Source organism: Oncorhynchus keta, unplaced genomic scaffold, assembly GCF_023373465.1.
Source record: "Oncorhynchus keta strain PuntledgeMale-10-30-2019 unplaced genomic scaffold, Oket_V2 Un_contig_8328_pilon_pilon, whole genome shotgun sequence".
Lineage (NCBI taxonomy): Eukaryota > Metazoa > Chordata > Actinopteri > Salmoniformes > Salmonidae > Oncorhynchus > Oncorhynchus keta.
The window spans coordinates 53,110-75,000 of NW_026289989.1; the positions used below are offsets into that span (position 1 = coordinate 53,110).

Consider the following 21,891-nt stretch of genomic DNA (forward strand, 5'->3'; position numbering starts at 1 on the left):
CAGCCACTCCATAATAAATAACCACAGTTAATCTAGTTAGATAACCGCAGCCACTCCATAATAAATAACCACAGTTAATCTAGTTAGATAACCGCAGCCACTCCATAATAAATAACCACAGTTAATCTAGTTAGATAACCACAGCCACTCCATAATAAATAACCACAGTTAATCTAGTTAGATAACCGCAGCCACTCCATAATAAATAACCACAGTTAATCTAGTTAGATAACCACAGCCACTCCATAATAAATATATATATATATATATTAACCTAGTTAAATAACCACAGTTAATCTAGTTAGATAACCGCAGCCACTCCATAATAAATAACCACAGTTAATCTAGTTAGATAACCACAGCCACTCCATAATAAATAAATATATATATATTAACCTAGTTAGATAACCGCAGCCACTCCATAATAAATAACCACAGTTAATCTAGTTAGATAACCACAGCCACTCCATAATAAATATATATATATATTAACCTAGTTAAATAACCACAGTTAATCTAGTTAGATAACCGCAGCCACTCCATAATAAATAACCACAGTTAACCTAGTTAAATAACCACAGCCACTCCATAATAAATAACCACAGTTAATCTAGTTAGATAACCACAGCCACTCCATAATAAATAACCACAGTTAATCTAGTTAGATAACCACAGCCACTCCATAATAAATAACCACAGTTAATCTAGTTAGATAACCACAGCCACTCCATAATAAATAACCACAGTTAATCTAGTTAGATAACCACAGCCACTCCATAATAAATAACCACAGTTAATCTAGTTAGATAACCGCAGCCACTCCATAATAAATAAATATATATATATTAACCTAGTTAAATAACCATAGTTGACCGAGTCAAATAACCACAGCCACTCCATAATAAATAACCATAGTTAACCTAGTTAAATAACCATAGTTAACCTAGTTAGATAACCGCAGCCACTCCATAATAAATAACCATAGTTAACCTAGTTAAATAACCATAGTTAACTGAGTCAAATAACCACAGCCACTCCATAATAAATAACCATAGTTAACCTTGTTAAATAACCATAGTTAACCTAGTCAAATAACCACAGTTAATCTAGTTAAATAACCACAGCCACTCCATAATAAATAACCATAGTTAACCTAGTCAAATAACCATAGTTAACCTAGTCAAATAACCACAGCCACTCCATAATAAATAACCATAGTTAACCTAGTTAAATAACCACAGCCACTCCATAATAAATAACCATAGTTAACCTAGTTAAATAACCATAGTTAACCTAGTTAAATAACCACAGTTAACCTAGTTAAATAACCACAGTTAACCTAGTTAAATAACCATAGTTAACCTAGTTAAATAACCATAGTTAACCTAGTCAAATAACCACAGCCACTCCATAATAAATAAATATATATATATTAACCTAGTTAAATAACCACAGCCACTCCATAATAAATAACCATAGTTAACCTAGTTAAATAACCATAGTTAACCTAGTTAGATAACCACAGCCACTCCATAATAAATAAATATATATATATTAACTTAGTTAAATAAGCATAGTTAACCTAGTTAAATAACCACAGCCACTCCATAATAAATAAATATATATATATTAACCTAGTTAAATAACCGCAGCCACTCCATAATAAATAAATATATATATATTAACCTAGTTAAATAACCACAGTTAATCTAGTTAAATAACCACAGCCACTCCATAATAAATAACCATAGTTAACCTAGTTAGATAACCACAGTTAATCTAGTTAGATAACCACAGCCACTCCATAATAAATATATATATATATATTAACCTAGTTAAATAACCACAGTTAATCTAGTTAGATAACCGCAGCCACTCCATAATAAATAACCACAGTTAACCTAGTTAAATAACCACAGTTAATCTAGTTAGATAACCACAGCCACTCCATAATAAATATATATATATATATTAACCTAGTTAAATAACCACAGTTAATCTAGTTAGATAACCACAGTTAATCTAGTTAGATAACCACAGCCACTCCATAATAAATATATATATATATATTAACCTAGTTAAATAACCACAGTTAATCTAGTTAGATAACCACAGCCACTCCATAATAAATAACCATAGTTAACCTAGTTAAATAACCACAGTTAATCTAGTTAGATAACCACAGCCACTCCATAATAAATATATATAAAAACCTAGTTAAATAACCACAGTTAATCTAGTTAGATAACCACAGCCACTCCATAATAAATATATATATATATATATATATATTAACCTAGTTAAATAACCACAGTTAATCTAGTTAGATAACCGCAGCCACTCCATAATAAATAACCACAGTTAATCTAGTTAGATAACCACAGCCACTCCATAATAAATAACCATAGTTAATCTAGTTAGATAACCACAGCCACTCCATAATAAATAACCACAGTTAATCTAGTTAAATAACCATAGTTAACCTAGTTAGATAACCATAGTTAACCTAGTTAAATAACTGCAGCCACTCCATAATAAATAACCATAGTTAATCTAGTTAGATAACCGCAGCCACTCCATAATAAATAACCACAGTTAATCTAGTTAGATAACCGCAGCCACTCCATATTAAATAAATATATATATATTAACCTAGTTAAATAACCACAGTTAATCTAGTTAGATAACCACAGCCACTCCATAATAAATAACCATAGTTAATCTAGTTAGATAACCACAGCCACTCCATAATAAATAACCATAGTTAACCTAGTTAAATAACCATAGTTAACCTAGTTAAATAACCACAGTTAACCTAGTTAGATAACCACAGCCACTCCATAATAAATAACCATAGTTAACCTAGTTAAATAACCACAGTTAACCTAGTTAAATAACCACAGCCACTCCATAATAAATAACCATAGTTAACCTAGTTAAATAACCACAGCCACTCCATAATAAATAACCATAGTTAACCTAGTTAAATAACCATAGTTAACCTAGTTAAATAATCACAGCCACTCCATAATAAATAACCATAGTTAACCAGGTCAAATAACCACACTTTACATCTCCACCTGACTGTCTGTGAGTCAGCATGTATTGAGGGCTTCCCCTGACAGTTTGTTGGCTAGCCTAGCCAACATGTGTTATTGTTTTAGGAAACGGGGGATCACTGCAGTATTCAGCAAGGGCTTCCCCATGTTCTAATTCAATAAAGTTTGATGGTTCTTTCCATCCTGAACAGATATGATTCGCACTCCTGAAACATTACTTTGTTGAAATATAATTTGATCTCTGAGAAAATAAGCTGACACCCCACCCCACTCCAACAACAGTATACAGTGTCAGTTCTCTATGTCTGACAAGCATTCTTCATCATAAATTAGTGTGAAAATACCACATTTGCCTCACTAGATGCCGCTGGTCCTACTACTGCCACCACACCCTTTTATCTAATTTAGTGGTCTCTTGTGTTTATTAAATGGATCACAACATTTTCTTTGCAACTTTGAGAAGAAAACCAATAGCTTTAGCTCATGATGAAAGTACATTGTGTGGTCATACTCACTATTCACGCCAGTCCTCCTTGAAAGCAATTCAGTTTGTCCTTCTCTTTGCAACCTAATGCTTCAACCCAACTCTGAATAATCCAACTATCCCGGCGTAACTTCGTTAACATGATATCAGTGTCCCCCTCCACCTCCCCACAACCCCTCCTAAACTTAGTTAACAGTATATCAGTGTCCCCCTCTACCCCCTCCGTGCCCAGACCAAGTTTGGAGCTTAGAGAAACATGTCCCTCAAATACAAAAACAAAGGTCACATATCATGCAATATCTTTAAAATAACTTGTCATAAACTCTTTGTCTGCGGGGTGCTAATGTTCTCTCCACCCACAAACCGGCCAAAAAATATCTTCAGTCTACTTAAATATATAAACATTTGTTAAAGTGTTTAAAATGTATTTAATAGAGTGGATCCACTCCGTATTTGAGTCCCAGTGGTATTTGATAATGTCATATTTTTGGGTAATGGCAACTATCATTTATATAAATTCAGTGAAAATAAATTGAGACTAATATTAAATTCCAAAGTCATGTAGTGTGGTGCTCCTGGAAGTGGTGACGCTGGTAAGTGAAATACAGAGGCCTCTCCTCCAATCCATTTCCTTAACCAGAGTGGTCCATAATTAACTTGTGCTTGGTGGGCACTTTCAACCAGATATAAGGAGGCTGAGGCACCAGCATCCACAAGTCAGATACCTTCTTCCTCTGTGGTAAGGCTGTCTCCTCTCTTCACATGTTTACCGTTGTCTCATATTTGTAGTCAGCGACAGTAACTAACTGCACTGTTTAAATTGAGTTCTGCATTTTTTTTGTGACGCGTGAAAGATGTTACAATATGCAATCAAGTGACTTTGATTTAAAATGTTGCTTTAAGGAATGTGTTTTACTTTAAATGTGTTTTACTTTAAATGTAACTTTCATTTAGTGTCTAAAGTGATGCTCCTGCACTTGTTTGGAGTTGAGTGGGTGGTCTAGAATGTAACTGAGTTTTCAGGGGTTGTATATTTGAATTCTTTACATAATGTGTAGTAAAGTGAGTTGCCAGGAAAAGGAAAGTCACCAGTTGCACCTGTAGTTGAATTGGAAATGGCTGTAACGACTGAGTTGAATGATGCCATTCAAAAACTGTTCTATCCCTTCGAGAGCTAAATGATAAGGCTTTGGACTTGTGAATATTCATGACACCTTACTGTTTAACAGCGTCCTCCAACAAGTACAAAGTCATCTGTAGGAGGGAAAGAAGGTGAGACATGGTTTTAGTCTTCACATTAAAAGTGACAAAAATATTATAGAGAGATCGCTCATCTAACTCTGTTGACTAGTGAGGAAGCGCCACAGTCAATCCTGTTCCTCTTTATTATTTAATCTCTCTCCTAGTGATCCGTCACCATGAGCACGGACGCGGAGATGGCCATCTACGGCAAGGCTGCCATATACCTCCGTAAGCCTGAGAGGGAGAGGATTGAGGCACAAACAGCACCCTTTGATTCAAAGAATTCCTGCTATGTGTCAGATGTCAAGGAGCTTTACCTTAAGGGTTTAATTACTGGCAGGGCCGAAGGAAAGTGTACTGTGACAGTCACAAATCCTGACGGCACTAAGGAGGTAAGCCTGATTTGTTGAAGTTTGTGGAATTACTCTATTTTTTCAACCTTAACTAGGCAAGTCAGTTAAGAACTAATTCTTATTTACAATGACGCCCTACCAAAAGGCACAATACCTCCCGTGGGGACGAGGGCTGGGAAATATCTATTTTTTTTAATGTAAAAATAATATAGGACAAAACACACATCACGACAAGAGAGACAGCACAACAATAAAGAGAGACCTAAGACAACAACACAGCATGGCAGCAACAAATGACAAGACATCATGATAGCAACACAACATGACAACAACATGGAAGCAACACAACATTGCTGCAGCACAACATGGTACAAACATTATTGGGCACAGACAACAGCACAAAGGGCAAGAAGGTAGAGACAACAATACATCACGCAAAGCAGCCACAACTGTCATTAAGAGTGTCCGTGATTGAGTCAAGAAATTGAGATAAATTTGTCCAGTTTGAGTGTTTGTTGCAGCTCGTTCCAGTCGCTAGCTGCAGCGAACTGAAAAGTGGTGTGACCCAGGGATGTGTGTGCTTTGGGGACCGGGTGTTGTATGTGGAGGATGAGGGCTGCAGTGGGTATCTCAGTTAGGTGGGAGTGAGGCCTAAGAGGGTTTTATAAATAGGCATCAACCAGTGGCTCTTGCGACGGGTATACAGAGATGACCAGTTTACAGAGGAGTATAGAGTGCAGTGATGTGCCCTATAAGAAGCATTGGTGGCAAATCTGATGGCCGAATGGTAAAGAACATCTAGCCGCTCGAGAGCACCCTTACCTGCCGATCTATAAATTACATCTCCGTAATCTAGCACAAGTAGGATGGTCATCTGAATCAGGGTTAGTTTGGCAGCTGGGGTGAAAGAGGAGCGATTATGATAGAGGAAACCAAGTCTAGATTTAACTTTAGCCTGCAGCTTTGATAAGTGCTGAGAGGACAGTGTACCGTCTAGTCATACTCCCAAGTACTTGTATGAGGTAACTACCTCAAGCTCTAAACCCTCAGAGGAAGTAATCACACCTGTGGGGAGAGGGGCATTCTTCTTACCAAAGCACATGACCTTTGTTTTGGAGGTGTTCAGAACAAGGTCAATAGCAGAGAAAGCTTGTTGGACACTAAGAAAGCTTTGTTGTAGAGCTTTTAAGACAAAGTCCGGGGAGGCGCCAGCTGAGTACTGTATAATCTGAGTATAAATGGATGAGAGAGCTTCTTACTGCCTGAGCTATGTTGTTGATGTAAATTGAGAAGAGTGTGGGGCCTAGGATTGAGCCCTGGGGTACTCCCTTGGTGACTGGCAGTGGTTGAGAGAGCAGATGTTCTGACTTTATTCACTGGACTCTTTGAGAGAGGTACTTAGCAAACCAGGCCAAAGACCCCTCAGAGACACCAATACTCCTTAGCCGGCCCACAAGAATGGAATGGTCTACTGTATCAAAAGCCTTGGCCAAGTCAATAAAAATAGCAGTATAACATTGCTTAGAATCAAGGGCAATGGTGACATTTTACAACCTTTAAGGTTGCAGTGAAACATCCATAACCTGAGCAGAAACCAGATTGCATACCAGAGAGAATAATATAGACGACAAGAAAGCCAGTCAGTTGATTTTTGACAAGTTTTTCCAACACTTTTGATAAACAGGGCAAAATAAAAATAGGCCTATAACAGTTAGGATCAGCTTGATCTCCCCCTTAATTAAAGCAACCTTAAAGAAAAACCTTTAAAAAAAAATTGTAACCAAAGACAAGAAGGATGTCTTTATTTTCTGTAAACAGAATATAACCTTTAAACACATGATTTTTATAGCTCTATTTAAAAATGGCATAATTTTTTGTATTGACTAGTCAAACATCCCCATGTCAGTGGGTGATAACAATGTAGTTGGATTCAACAGGGCTGCACATACAAATACAACATTGTATTTAATGAGCAAAACGTTTTCAGTCATGTCCAGTCTAATCTGCATGTAATCTAGATTTCTGACTGTTTCAGGAAGCAAAAGAGTTCAAAGACGCAGACATCTTCCAGATGAACCCCCCTAAGTACGACAAGATTGAGGACATGGCCATGATGACCTACCTGAATGAAGCCTCTGTGTTGTATAACCTCAAAGAGCGTTATGCAGCATGGATGATCTATGTAAGAAACCTGCATAAACACAGACACACATACATGAACATAACAAACACACACACACAATACTACACATCAATGAATGGTAGAAATGAACATATACCAAAACAGCAGGTCTACATCAGTATACCAGAGACCCACATCCTCACAGAAATCCAGGTCAATTTCAGTCAGATTTAGCTAATCCCCTCATTTAATTTAATCCCTTTCATCCAGACCTACTCTGGGCTGTTCTGTGCCACGGTGAACCCCTACAAGTGGCTTCCTGTGTACGACATGGAGGTTGTCAACGCCTACAGAGGGAAGAAGAGGATGGAGGCTCCACCCCATATCTTCTCCGTCTCTGACAACGCCTTTCAGTTCATGCAGATTGGTACGAGCTCTAATGGATGGATGGATGGATGGATGGATGGATGGATGGATGGATGGATGGATGGATGGATGGAAGGAAGTTCAAATATGCTTTAGAGAGGTATCTACTGCTTTCTAGTCTAGGTTTGAACAATCTGCTGGGAATATCTGATTTCACTAGCCTTGAATGGAAATGCCAAGGCAGCAGCTACTCTTCCTGGGGTTTATTATGGATCCTCATTAGTTCCTGCCAAGGCAGCAGCTACTCTTCCTGGGGTCCAGCAACATTAAGGCAGTTACATACAATTAAAAACATAGCACATTTCATAGCTACTATTGCATCAATATGTTTTACCAGAACAGGTTACAACCCAGGGTTACTCCAAGCAGTTTAGTCACCTCAAATTGCTCAATTTCCACATGATTTATTGCAAAATTGAGTTGAGGTTTAAGGTTTAGTAAATGACTTGTCCTAAATACAAGGCTTTTAGTTTTTGAAATATTTAGGACTAATGTATTTCTTGCCACCCATTCTGCAACTGACTGCAGCTCTTTAAGTGTTGCAGTGTTTTCACTTGCTGTTGTAGCTGACATGTAGTGTTGAGTCATGAGCATACATAGACACACAGGCAGTGTCACACTCCAGTCACCCAAGTCATAGACTGTTCTCTCTGCTACCGCACGACAAGCAGTACCAGAGCACCATGTCTATGACCAAAAGGCTCCTTAACAGCTTCTACCCCCAAGCCATAAGACTGCTGAACAGCTTCTACCCCCAAGCCATAAGACTGCTGAACAGCTTCTACCCCCAAGCCATAAGACTGCTGAACAGCTTCTATCCCCAAGCCATAAGACTGCTGAACAGCTTCTATCCCCAAGCCATAAGACTGCTGAACAGCTTCTATCCCCAAGCCATAAGACTGCTGAACAGCTTCTATCCCCAAGCCATAAGACTGCTGAACAGCTTCTATCCCCAAGCCATTAGACTGCTGAACAGCTTCTATCCCCAAGCCATAAGACTGCTGAACAGCTTCTATCCCCAAGCCATAAGACTGCTGAACAGCTTCTATCCCCAAGCCATAAGACTGCTGAACAGCTTCTATCCCCAAGCCATAAGACTGCTGAACAGCTTCTATCCCCAAGCCATCAGACTGCTGAACAGCTTCTACCCCTAAGCCATAAGACTGCTGAACAGCTTCTATCCCCAAGCCATAAGACTGCTGAACAGCTTCTATCCCCAAGCCATAAGACTGCTGAACAGCTTCTATCCCCAAGCCATAAGACTGCTGAACAGCTTCTATCCCCAAGCCATCAGACTGCTGAACAGCTTCTACCCCTAAGCCATAAGACTGCTGAACAGCTTCTATCCCCAAGCCATAAGACTGCTGAACAGCTTCTATCCCCAAGCCATAAGACTGCTGAACAGCTTCTATCCCCAAGCCATAAGACTGCTGAACAGCTTCTATCCCCAAGCCATAAGACTGCTGAACAGCTTCTATCCCCAAGCCATCAGACTGCTGAACAGCTTCTACCCCTAAGCCATAAGACTGCTGAACAGCTTCTATCCCCAAGCCATCAGACTGCTGAACAATTAATCAAATGGCCACCGGACTGTTAGATTGACACCCCCTTCCATTTGTTTTGTACACTGCTGCTACTCTCTGTTTATTATCTATGCATAGTCCCTTCACCCCTACCTACATGTACAAATGACCTCAACTAACCTGTACCCCTGCACACTGACTTGGTACCGGTGCCTCCTGTATATAACCCCATTATTGTTATTTTATTGTGTTACTTTTTATACGTTTTTACTTTAGTTTATTTGGTAAATATTTTCTTAACTTTTCTTGAACTGCACTGTTGGTTAAGGGCTTGTAAGTAAGCATTGCATGGTAAGGTCTACACTTGTTGTAAAGTTTGATTTGACTTACTCAGTTACAGGTCATTAGTATAGAATGAAAAAAGTAAGTGAATTCAATAATGTTTTTTGAGAATGATTTTTTATTTAACCTTCATTTAACTAGGCAAATGAGTTAAGAACAAATTCTTATTGACGATGATAGACTACCAGGGAAAAGTGGGTTAAATTCTTTGTTCAGGGGTAAAACAACTGATTTTTAACTTGTCAGCTTGATCCAGCAACCTTTCGGTTATTTGCCCAATGCTCTAACCACTACTGTAGACTACCTGTCGCCCCGAAATGATAAGCAATGTGTTTTTGGTTCCAGATAATGAGAACCAGTCCGTCCTGATTACGTAAGTTGTATACAAACTTTTCAAAGTTTTTCTATTATAACTTGGGTGTGATGAAAATACACAACATTATGATTGGATTAGGCTACGTGTAAACGATAAGTCGATTACTGTGAATATTTGTTGTATTCTCAATGCTATTTTAGTGAATCCCAATCTGATACTCAAACATGTGACTGAAACCCCTGTTTCTCTGTCATATTAACCAGTGGAGAATCCGGTGCAGGAAAGACTGTCAACACCAAGCGTGTCATCCAGTACTTCGCCACCATTGCAGTGTCTGGTGGTGAAAAGAAGAAGGACGAGCCCGGCAAAATGCAGGTAGGTTGTGTCTGTGTTTGCCCTTTTAACACATTTCAGTCTGATGTAAACTATTTTTTCCGGCGGTGAATCCTGTTTCAAGAAAAGTGTTCGAGCTATTTAGCAAAAACAAACTTGACCTCTTTATCAGTTTCCGAGCTACTTGTGTTTGTCTCAATCAGGGGTCTCTTGAGGATCAGATCATTGCAGCTAACCCTCTGCTGGAGGCTTACGGTAATGCCAAGACAGTGAGGAATGACAACTCGTCTCGCTTTGTAAGTTTGAAGGGAATACTGTGGAAGTTACCTTGCATTGGAAACATTTATTTTAGTAGTTCCCTATTGTTTTATCAATATATGTCCTACAAACTGTAACATTTAAAGGGGTCTATCAAATAGTTGACCTATTTCTAACCCCCATGCTCCACTACAGGGTAAATTCATTAGGATTCATTTCCAAGGAGGCAAACTGGCTAAAGCTGACATTGAGACCTGTGAGTTGGTTTTGACTGTTTCTCAATGCTTTCCTAAATTCACACAGACACTTTTTTTAGATATTTTTTGCAATATCTCTCTCTATATATATATATCTGTATCACTCTCTCTGTATCTGTATCTCTCTGTATCTCTCTCTCTGTATCTCTCTCTCTGTATCTCTCTCTCTGTATCTCTCTCTCTCTGTATCTCTCTCTCTGTATCTCTCTCTATATATATATATCTGTATCACTCTCTCTGTATCTCTCTCTCTGTATCTCTCTCTCTCTGTATCTCTCTCTCTGTATCTCTCTCTATATATATATCTGTATCACTCTCTCTGTATCTCTCTCTCTGTATCTCTCTCTCTGTATCTCTCTCTCTCTCTCTCTCTCTGTATCTTTCTCTCTCTCTCTGTATCTCTCTCTCTGTATCTCTTTCTCTCTCTCTGTGTATCTCTCTCTCTCTCTCTCTCTCTCTCTGTATCTCTCTCTCTCTGTGTATCTCTCTCTCTCTGTGTATCTCTCTCTCTCTCTCTCTCTCTGTATCTCTCTCTCTCTGTTTATCTCTCTCTCTCTCTCTCTGTGTATCTCTCTCTCTCTCTCTCTCTGTATCTCTCTTTCTATTTCTCTCTGTATCTCTCTCTCTCTCTGTGTATCTCTCTCTCTCTCTGTATCTCTCTCTCTCTCTCTCTCTGTATCTCTCTCTCTCTCTCTCTCATTCTCTCTCTCTCTCTCTATCTCTCTCTGTGTATCTCTCTCTCTCTCTCTCTCTCTCTGTATCTCTCTCTGTATCTCTCTCTGTATCCCGCTCTCTCTCTGTATCTCTCTGTATCTCTCTCTCTCTCTGTATCTCTCTGTATCTCTCTCTCTGTATCTCTATCTCTCTCTCTCTGTATCTCTCTCTCTCTTTCTCTGTATCTCTCTCTCTCTCTTAGACCTGCTGGAGAAGTCCAGAGTGTCATTCCAGCTGCCCGATGAGAGAGGCTACCATATCTTCTTCCAAATGATGACAGGCCACAAACCTGAGATAGTTGGTATGGAAATGTAGAGGTTCAGAGAACATTATTTCCACCCCTATCTGTGGAACTTATAAAAAATAGTTAATTGTCCACACTATTAATACTATTAAAATGGGTACATTCAAGGTACCAAGGAATGAACTGTGAAGCACTAGTCCATGTGTCTCAGTCCCCTCTTTTGATGCTATTTATTGTTGTGACGTGACTACCATTAATGCGATGACAGCTATTCATTGAATAATTACATACCACTTTCAGTTATTACGCAATTAAATTAATCATATAACAATTCATTAAGTAGTAATCTGCAGCACCACAGGAAAATGTAATTTAATGAGTTACTGTTTCCCGATTTAACTCAAGAATATCAAAATATCTCGATATACTATCCGTCATGCATCAATCATTTGCTCCTATTTCAGTCTCATTCTGAACATAATAATATCCTATAAATCTGCACGAACCCTAGTCTCCATGATGAGTCAGCAATACACAAATGATTTATTCACTAACTAACTAAATAATCACACAGAATTACATAAACACACACACACAGGATGAATTATACACTGATTGTTAGCGGGTGTCTCGCTAGCGGAGGGCGTGCAATTCAAATAAATAATTGTAATATTAAACATTCATGAACATACAAGTATCTTATATTATTTAAAAGCTTACATTCTTGTTAATATAACTGCATTGTCCGATTTACAATATGCTTTACGGCGAAAGCATACCATGCGATTGTTTGAGGACGACGCCCCACATCAACATATTTTTCAACTTTTGAAGATCTTCCTCTGTTTGCAATCCCAAGGGTCCCAGCTACAACATAAATGGTTGTTTTGTTAGATCAAATTATTATTTAATTCCCCAAAAGTCTGTTTAGTCTGTTTAGTTGGCGCCATTGATTTGAGTAATCCACTCGTTCAACATGCAGACAAAGGAGTCCAAAAAGCTACCGCTAAACTTAGTTAAAACAAGTCAAACGACATTTCTATTTAATCCTCAGGTACTCTAAAATCTAAATAAACTCTAATATTTCATAGTATGATTGTTCTTTAAGTCCCTCACGACCACTTCCCTCATTATTTACGTTAGAAATATTGTTTCAATGTCCAACCTTTTGATGTTAAAGTTTTGGGTGGAGTCTCTATCTACACACAAAGTATTTTTGACTTCTCCATATTGCAGTGCAGAGAGAGCGGAGGTTTACAACCGGTCGTTAAAGTCCTAGGACTGGCCCCACTTCTTCCCCCCCTTCCTCTCTGGTGGGAGAGGGGGGGGGGGGCTCCCTGTGATCCTCACCCAGGAGGGAAAGTCATAACATGATTATATACTACATGTATTCTTGAGTCCATCTATTTAGTAAAGGAGGGAGAGATACTGTAAAGGTAGGACAGCAGAATTCTAAGATTTAACTGACAAGCCATCCTCTGCTGTTCACAGAAATGTCGCTCATCACCACCAACCCCTACGACTTCCCCATGTGCAGCCAGGGTCAGATTACTGTGGCCAGCATCAATGACAAGGAAGAGCTGGATGCCACAGATGTGAGTCATACAAAGGGTTAATCAAACTCTAGATAAGGAATGGGTAGAACCACCATACACACTGAATGCACTGAGCAATTTCAACTTGGTAGCAGCTGGGAATTGTCATATGTTTTTAGTTTGATTCTAAATGCCTTGTGTTAGTTAGGCATGTGACTTCACACTTCACCTTGGGGCACATGCATTTAAAACATCCACAAGAGAGTGCCGCTAAGTGCCCTGTGGAACTGTGTTAAAACTCCCATCTACTAGCGTGTTAAGTAATCGTGTGGAACAGAGAAGCCAGTCAATTCCATTCACGCAATTTGTTCTGGACTGAGCACTGTAATCGTGCTGTAACTGAACAAATTACCGTCAGTTAATCACTGTTATACGTCCTCTCCAATGCCAGGATGCCATTGGAATCCTAGGCTTCACTAATGAGGAGAAGATGGGCATCTACAAGCTGACAGGAGCTGTACTGCACCATGGCAACCTGCACTTCAAGCAGAAGCAACGCGAGGAGCAGGCCGAGCCAGATGGCACAGAAGGTGAGTCCCACTCATTGATTTACAATATGGAAAGCATTAGTCCCATTCATTGATATACAATATGGAAAGCATTAGTCCCATTCATTGATATACAATATGGAAAGCATTAGTCCCATTCATTGATAGACAATATGGAAAGCATTAGACCCATTCATTGATATACAATATGGAAAGCATTAGTCCCATTCATTGATAGACAATATGGAAAGCATTAGACCCATTCATTGATATACAATATGGAAAGCATTAGTCCCATTCATTGATATACAATATGGAAAGCATTAGACCCATTCATTGATATACAATATGGAAAGCATTAGACCCATTCATTGATATACAATATGGAAAGCATTAGACCCATTCATTGATATACAATATGGAAAGCATTAGACCCATTCATTGAAATACAATATGGAAAGGATTAGTCCCATTTCCAAACATAGAAATAAAACACTTAAGACAGACAGTGCCACATGAAAGTCAGGCAGGAGACCAAATTCCTACCCCCAGAAATGATTTGAAATGGTAGATGTGGTTGAAAATCAAAACCTAACCTACAAAGTGTTCGCCAAATGATTTTGTCATTATGACATCAGAAACAAGTCTGAGTCTGTTGTTGGTTCTCTCTCCAGTGGCTGATAAAATCGGCTACCTACTGGGCCTGAACTCAGCTGAGATGTTAAAGGCTCTCTGCTACCCCAGAGTGAAGGTCGGCAATGAGTATGTGACCAAGGGACAGACTGTGCCTCAGGTAAGGTGGTAAATCACAGCATATTAGGAGCACAGGAATTATTTTGGGGATGAGTGCATTACCCCCTTTTCTCCCAAATTCAATTACTATCTTGTCTCATCGCTGCAACTCCCCAGAAGCGAATAGTAATGTGTTTTCCCCCAAGCTTTTATTACCTTATTACTAGACATTGTCAACATCTCATGTATTCATTTGAGCTGTTATTATTGCAGGTCAATAACTCAGTCTCGGCCCTGGCCAAGTCCATCTACGAGAGGATGTTCTTGTGGATGGTCATCCGTATCAACCAGATGTTGGACACCAAGAATCCAAGGAAGTACTATATTGGTGTGCTCGACATTGCCGGGTTTGAGATTTTTGATGTGAGTGTGAGACCAGAGCAAGACAATTAGTTGTGATTGAGAGGGATTACAGCCTTTATGATGAAATGACTCTGAAATACCTTCAACAGTACAACAGCATGGAGCAGCTGTGCATCAACTTCACCAATGAGAAACTGCAACAGTTTTTCAACCACACCATGTTCGTCCTGGAACAAGAGGAGTACAAGAAGGAGGGAATCATCTGGGCCTTCATCGACTTCGGCATGGACTTGGCTGCCTGCATTGAGCTGATTGAGAAGGTAAGCTGTCTGTGAGAATTAAAATGGACCGCAATAACATAGCTCATTGGGAGCGCTGTGTGAGATTATCACAGTGGTACGAGGAATCTGACTTTTGAGAACTCAGTATGTTTCCTATGATATGCCCATAAATGAATATAATCCTAAAATAGCATGTTTTGTAAAGGAATAAATGTGGTCCTAATTGTAAATTTCAATAATTTAATATACATCTCTTTTCGTGAAGCCAATGGGCATCTTCTCCATCCTTGAAGAGGAGTGCATGTTCCCCAAGTCTTCAGACACTACCTTCAAGAACAAGCTTTATGACCAGCATCTTGGCAAAAACCAGGCGTTTGAGAAGCCCAAGCCTGCCAAAGGCAAGGCAGAGGCCCACTTCTCCCTGGTGCACTATGCCGGCACTGTGGACTACAACATTACTGGCTGGCTGGACAAAAACAAGGACCCCCTGAACGACTCTGTTCTTCAGCTGTACGGGAAGTCCTCAGTGAAACTGTTGGCTACCCTGTATGTTGCTGCCCCACCTGAGGGTAAGACTAGCATCACTTCAAAAGATTTAACTGAGCAATACCCACTGAGCACACCACGTCATCTCATCGTGACGCATTGATCAACCAAATTCCAACCTTTATTCACAAACTCAAAAAGACAGACAGAATTTTATTGATATCCTAATGTGTTTTCACTGCGCTTTCAACCATATTAAAGCACAACCAAATTCCAATGGAAAAACAAATGTCAGATTTTTGGTTTAGTTCTCATCTAAATGTGTTTTCACTGCGCTTTCAACCACTTAAAAGCAAAAGTTCAAAAACAAAGTTCCAATGGAAATACAATGTCAGATATTTTATATTAATTAAACAACTTAATGTGTTTTCACTATCTAATAGCAGAACCAAATGATCTGGACTGCAGTTGAGATTACATTAAAAGTACATTGCAATGATCAATTCTGCTCATTAAAGCAAACGTGAAGATCTTCACAGACCTCCGACCTTTGCTATTTTGAACACGTGAGCTTTCTATGATTACATAAGAAGACATTGATAGTTACAATAGGCTAACCAGAACATGTGGCCGTGCATGTGTTCCTCATTGTAAGGTTGAATAAATACTGTTACATTAGTTTGTAAGACTTCACTTTAGGCAATTTACTGTATTGCAAAAGTCTTGTTGAATTGTTTGTTTGACAACTCAACCAAATATCAACATATAAAGAATATCTTATGCAGATAGTTTCATTTGAACCACAGGCTTAATCATATTCTTTAACTTTTGTTTTTGGTGTAGTTGGAGACGTGAATCAAACATATCATTAGTTTAATAGGCTATTTACTGTATTGAATCTTAGCCAGGTCACAGATGTAAATGAGAACTTGTTCTGTAGACAAACTGCATATTGAATTGTGTTTGGTTGTCAACGCAACCAAATATCAACATTTGAAGGAGATTTATGTTTTGTGCCACTGACTTAGTCTGGCTTTAATTCCAGTTTGTTTATTCCATGTGGGTTAGGGTTAGAGTCTGGCTTTAATTCCAGTTTGTTTATTCCATGTGGGTTAGCGTTAGAGTCTGGCTTTAATTCCAGTTTGTTTATTCCATGTGGGTTAGGGTTAGAGTCTGGCTTTAATTCCAGTTTGTTTATTCCATGTGGGTTAGGGTTAGAGTCTGGCTTTAATTCCAGTTTGTTTATTCCATGTGGGTTAGGGTTAGAGTCTGGCTTTAATTCCAGTTTGTTTATTCCATGTGGGTTAGGGTTAGAGTCTGGCTTTAATTCCAGTTTGTTTATTCCATGTGGGTTAGAGTCTGGCTTTAATTCCAGTTTGTTTATTCCATGTGGGTTAGGGTTAGAGTCTGGCTTTAATTCCAGTTTGTTTATTCCATGTGGGTTAGGGTTAGAGTCTGGCTTTAATTCCAGTTTGTTTATTCCATGTGGGTTAGGGTTAGAGTCTGGCTTTAATTCCAGTTTGTTTATTCCATGTGGGTTAGGGTTAGAGTCTGGCTTTAATTCCAGTTTGTTTATTCCATGTGGGTTAGGGTTAGAGTCTGGCTTTAATTCCAGTTTGTTTATTCCATGTTGGTTAGGGTTAGAGTCTGGCTTTAATTCCAGTTTGTTTATTCCATGTGGGTTAGGGTTAGAGTCTGGCTTTAATTCCAGTTTGTTTATTCCATGTGGGTTAGGGTTAGAGTCTGGCTTTAATTCCAGTTTGTTTATTCCATGTGGGTTAGGGTTAGAGTCTGGCTTTAATTCCAGTTTGTTTATTCCATGTGGGTTATTTTATTTTATTTTTTATTTTATTTCACCTTTATTTAACCAGGTAGGCTAGTTGAGAACAAGTTCTCATTTGCAACTGCGACCTGGCCAAGATAAAGCATAGCAGTGTGAACAGACAACAGAGTTACACATGGAGTAAACAATAAAGTCAATAACATAGTAGAAAAAAAATGGGCAGTCTATATACAATGTGTGCAAAAGGCATGAGGAGGTAGGCGAATAATACAATTTTGCAGATTAACACTGGAGTGATAAATGATCAGATGGGCATGTACAGGTAGAGATATTGGTGTGCAAAAGAGCAGAAAAGTAAATAAATAAAAACAGTATAAAAACAGTATGGGAATGAGGTAGGTGAAAAAGGGTGAGCTATTTACCTATAGACTATGTACAGCTGCAGCGATCGGTTAGCTGCTCGGATAGCTGATGTTTGAAGTTGGAGAGGGAGATAAAAGTCTCCAACTTCAGCGATTTTTGCAATTCGTTCCAGTCACAGGCAGCAGAGTACTGGAACGAAAGGCGGCCAAATGAGGTGTTGGCTTTAGGGATGATCAGTGAGATACACCTGCTGGAGTGCGTGCTACGGATGGGTGTTGCCATCGTGACCAGTGAACTGAGATAAGGCGGAGCTTTACCTAGTTAGGGTTAGAGTCTGGCTTTAATTCCAGTTTGTTTATTCCATGTTGGTTAGGGTTAGAGTCTGGCTTTAATTCCAGTTTGTTTATTCCATGTGTAACTCTGTGTTGTTTATGTCGCACTGCTTTGCTTTATCTTGGCCAGGTTGCAGTTCTAAATGAGAACTTGTTCTCAACTGACCTACCTGGTTAAATAAAAGGTGAAATAAAATGTAATTAAAAAACAAAACAAATGTAATATGTTGCATTGACATCTCAATCGCAACCAAGAATCAAAGTTAAAGAATAGGACTAAATCAAATCTAACTTTATTTAAAGTGCATTTAAAGCTTGATTCGATTTTAGGTTTGGATGGAGACGTGAATGCACCATATCAATTATTGATTTGAAGACTAACTGGAGTCATAGGAGAAGAAATCACAGATGGAACTAAGCAGAACATCTCCTTCAAATGTTGATATTTGGTTGCGTTGACAACCAAGCACAATTCAATATGCAGTTTGTCTACAAATTAATAATTGATATGTTGAATTCACGTCTCCAGCTCAATAAAAACATCTATGTTAAAGAATAGGACTAAATCTAATCTAATTAACCTCTAAATGCACTTTAAATAAAGTTTGATTTGGTTTAGTCACAATATTTAACTTCAATGTTTGGTTGAGATGGAGACGTGAACCCAACATCTTAATAATTAACTTGAAGATAAAATTTGAATTCCACCAAAGCTTGAAACCCTTGGCCTTTATTTATTGTCTATTTTTAGTTGAACCCGGGGCAGAACCCTGGGTAGAATTTGAAGCCTGGGTAGATGACTTCCCTAATGCTATGTAGGCCTAAGTAGCATCATTGATGATACACGACTCACAAAATATTGTTACATTTCATTTGCTCTGTTAAACCTACCATTTCGAATGCTTTTTGATAGCAACAGTTTTTGAGAGATAGCTCAATCCTCATTCTCCTGATAGCACATTGGTAACAGTCAGTGACTAATATGAAAGCCAAGCAGGGCTGGGCTTGGTTAAAACCCTGGATCAGGGACCAAAGGTTAGCTGTAGATAGATCAACTCTCCAGTAGGACATGCTGCCCAGCCTACTGTTTTTTTCTGATAGAGGATATCACGTTGTTTCAAAGGTATTAATTCAACATATTTTATACAATGTTTTTCTATGTTGAAATTGGTTATAATGATGACATAATGCTGTGGTTGAAATTTCACCTTCAAAACAACTGTTGATTACTTTTTTCAAATCCAGTGTATTTTCCACGTAGATTCCAAGTCACAGTACATTGACAAATTACTTTGAAACAACATTGATTGAAACTGTTTGTGCCCAGTGGGTAGTTCGACCTCCGACCTCCATTTTTTATTTAAAGTCTTTGAATGTATCACATTTCCCTGGGTTAATTTACTCAAACAAGATTTGCATTAAGATACATGTGAAGTTAACCCGAGATTGTCTTGTTTATATGAATCTCTTTTTAACAGATACAAGCAAGAAAGGAGGCAAGAAGAAGGGTGGTTCCATGCAGACTGTGTCCTCGCAGTTCAGGGTGATCTTTTGAAATGTGTTTATTCAGTCATTCAAAAGGTGCATTGATTATCCCAAATTATTGATTTAAAAATTGGTTTGTAATCCTCTTACAGGAGAACTTGGGCAAACTGATGACCAACTTGAGGAGCACTCATCCTCACTTTGTGCGCTGCCTGATCCCCAATGAGTCAAAGACTCCAGGTACAAGAAATATTGAGTGATATATTTTTATGTAATCAGTAAAGTATCAGTAATATCAACGAGCCCAATCTTTAACCTGTTTGTGAGTATTAAAAGAGACTTGGTTTGTGTTTCCAGGTCTGATGGAGAACTTCCTGGTTATCCACCAGCTCAGGTGTAACGGTGTTCTGGAGGGTATCAGGATCTGCAGAAAGGGATTCCCCAGCAGAATCATCTATGCTGACTTCAAGCAGAGGTTCACGCACACAAACACAAATGCACACATACATACATACACATTTGAGTCATTTAGCAGGTGGTGTTATCCAGCAGCATACCACCCTGCATACCACTGCTGGCTTGTCTCTGAAGCTAAGCAGGGTTGGTCCTGGTTGGTCCCTGGATGGGAGATCAGATGCTGCTGGAAGTGGTTTTGGAGGGCCAGTAGGTGGCACTCTTTCCTCTGATTTAAGGTGATCCCAATGTGCCAGGGCAGTTAAACAGATGTCCTGACTCTTTGAGGTCATTAAAAATCCCATGGAGTATAATGTAAGGGTGTTATTAACTGGTCTCCTGGCTAAATGTCTGATTCCAATTGGCTCCATCTGTTCTCCAGGTTGTTGATGAGAATGTGTTCTCAGTCAACTTACCTGGTGAAAAATTTATACTTTTTCGTACTGGTCCCCCCACATGCACACACAAAACAACGGAAAAGATCAACTCTAAGGGTCAGAATATGTTACCTTTTATGTAATATAACCAACCTATTGCAACTTGACATATGTTAAGCATGTCTACTCATTCAGGTACAAAGTACTGAATGCCAGTGTCATCCCTGAGGGCCAGTTCATGGACAACAAGAAGGCTTCTGAGAAGCTGCTGGGGTCCATTGATGTGAATCACGAGGACTACAAGTTTGGACACACCAAGGTCAGTCAAATACCCCCAACAAAAGCTGACAAAACACAACTTAAATGACATTTTAAACCCTTACCATTCAAAATCTCTCCAGTTGATCAACCACCCTGTTATACTTTCTTCTTCATTAAGCTAATATAAAAAAGGTGGAGAAACATTCTACTGTTATTTTCAGTCATACATCCCAGGTAAAGAAGAGAAACTCCATTTATTAACCTGTGCATTGTGTTACAGTGGTATGGCTGCAGTTATCTGTATCACTTTAAATTATTCATCTACAACTGTACAAAACCTTTCAACTTCTGAACACACTATCCCATGGTCCGTGGTGTTGTTCCCTCTGTTGATCCAACCCTTTATATCTGTTACCATCTGACTGTGGTTCCATTGACCATGTTTACCTGTGGCCCAGGTGTTCTTCAAAGCCGGTCTGCTGGGGGTCCTGGAGGAGATGAGAGATGAGAAGCTGGCCTCTCTGGTCGGCATGGTCCAGGCTCTCAGCCGTGGATTCCTCATGAGGAGAGAGTTCACCAAGATGATGGAGAGGAGGTGAGGAATAGTAGACATCTTCACACAACTTCCTATGAACCACCTGTATGTAAGGAAGTATGATTCCATACTGTATATGCTGCGAGTTGTTCAGAATGAGAAAGTACGCCTTATAATGTCCTTTTAAAGCTGCAATTTAGGATTTGGAAAGCTGTTCAATTGTAATTTGAATGTGTTGTATTTACCTATTGATTCTGGAAGAATATAAAATGCCTCATGAGCTTAGAGCGCTGTCAATGAATTAAAGAGGGGTTACCTTCCCCTTGCCTCCTTCCTCAGCTGTATACATAATGTGGCGGGGGCGGGGGGGCTCTATTTGGTAGTTCTTCCTCTCTCAGAATGTAGCTTGTCAGTCACCATACCACTCTATCCTTTCTGTTGACCAGAGATGCCGTCTACTCCGTCCAGTACAACATCCGTTCATTCATGAATGTGAAAACCTGGCCATGGATGAAGGTGTACTTCAAGATCAAGCCCCTGCTGAAGAGCGCTGAGACGGAGAAGGAGATGGCCAACATGAAGGAGAACTATGAGAAGATGACAGCAGACTTGGCCAAGGCTCTGGCGAAGAAGAAAGAGTTGGAGGAGAAGATGGTGACCCTGCTGCAGGAGAAGAATGACCTG

General features: G+C 39.2%; 1 protein-coding gene across 1 annotated transcript in view; it reads left to right on the forward strand.

The window, feature by feature from the left end:
• Window positions 1-4,176: 4,176 nt before the first annotated feature.
• LOC118378624 (myosin heavy chain, fast skeletal muscle-like) overlaps window positions 4,177-21,891 on the forward strand; it is a 38,173-nt gene continuing 20,458 nt past the window's right edge. The window contains exons 1-22 of the mRNA XM_035765609.2: window positions 4,177-4,282; window positions 4,773-4,815; window positions 4,950-5,177; window positions 7,174-7,320; window positions 7,531-7,687; window positions 9,897-9,924; window positions 10,131-10,242; window positions 10,404-10,496; window positions 10,654-10,714; window positions 11,632-11,730; window positions 13,165-13,268; window positions 13,660-13,798; window positions 14,431-14,549; window positions 14,762-14,911; window positions 15,001-15,171; window positions 15,398-15,701; window positions 19,575-19,639; window positions 19,734-19,821; window positions 19,939-20,056; window positions 20,607-20,730; window positions 21,131-21,267; window positions 21,654-21,891. The exon at window positions 21,654-21,891 is cut by the window's right edge and continues 18 nt beyond it. Of these exons, the coding sequence (XP_035621502.2) occupies window positions 4,962-5,177; window positions 7,174-7,320; window positions 7,531-7,687; window positions 9,897-9,924; window positions 10,131-10,242; window positions 10,404-10,496; window positions 10,654-10,714; window positions 11,632-11,730; window positions 13,165-13,268; window positions 13,660-13,798; window positions 14,431-14,549; window positions 14,762-14,911; window positions 15,001-15,171; window positions 15,398-15,701; window positions 19,575-19,639; window positions 19,734-19,821; window positions 19,939-20,056; window positions 20,607-20,730; window positions 21,131-21,267; window positions 21,654-21,891 (2,670 nt within the window). The 5' untranslated portion in view covers window positions 4,177-4,282; window positions 4,773-4,815; window positions 4,950-4,961. The remainder of the gene's footprint in view (window positions 4,283-4,772; window positions 4,816-4,949; window positions 5,178-7,173; window positions 7,321-7,530; window positions 7,688-9,896; window positions 9,925-10,130; window positions 10,243-10,403; window positions 10,497-10,653; window positions 10,715-11,631; window positions 11,731-13,164; window positions 13,269-13,659; window positions 13,799-14,430; window positions 14,550-14,761; window positions 14,912-15,000; window positions 15,172-15,397; window positions 15,702-19,574; window positions 19,640-19,733; window positions 19,822-19,938; window positions 20,057-20,606; window positions 20,731-21,130; window positions 21,268-21,653) is intronic.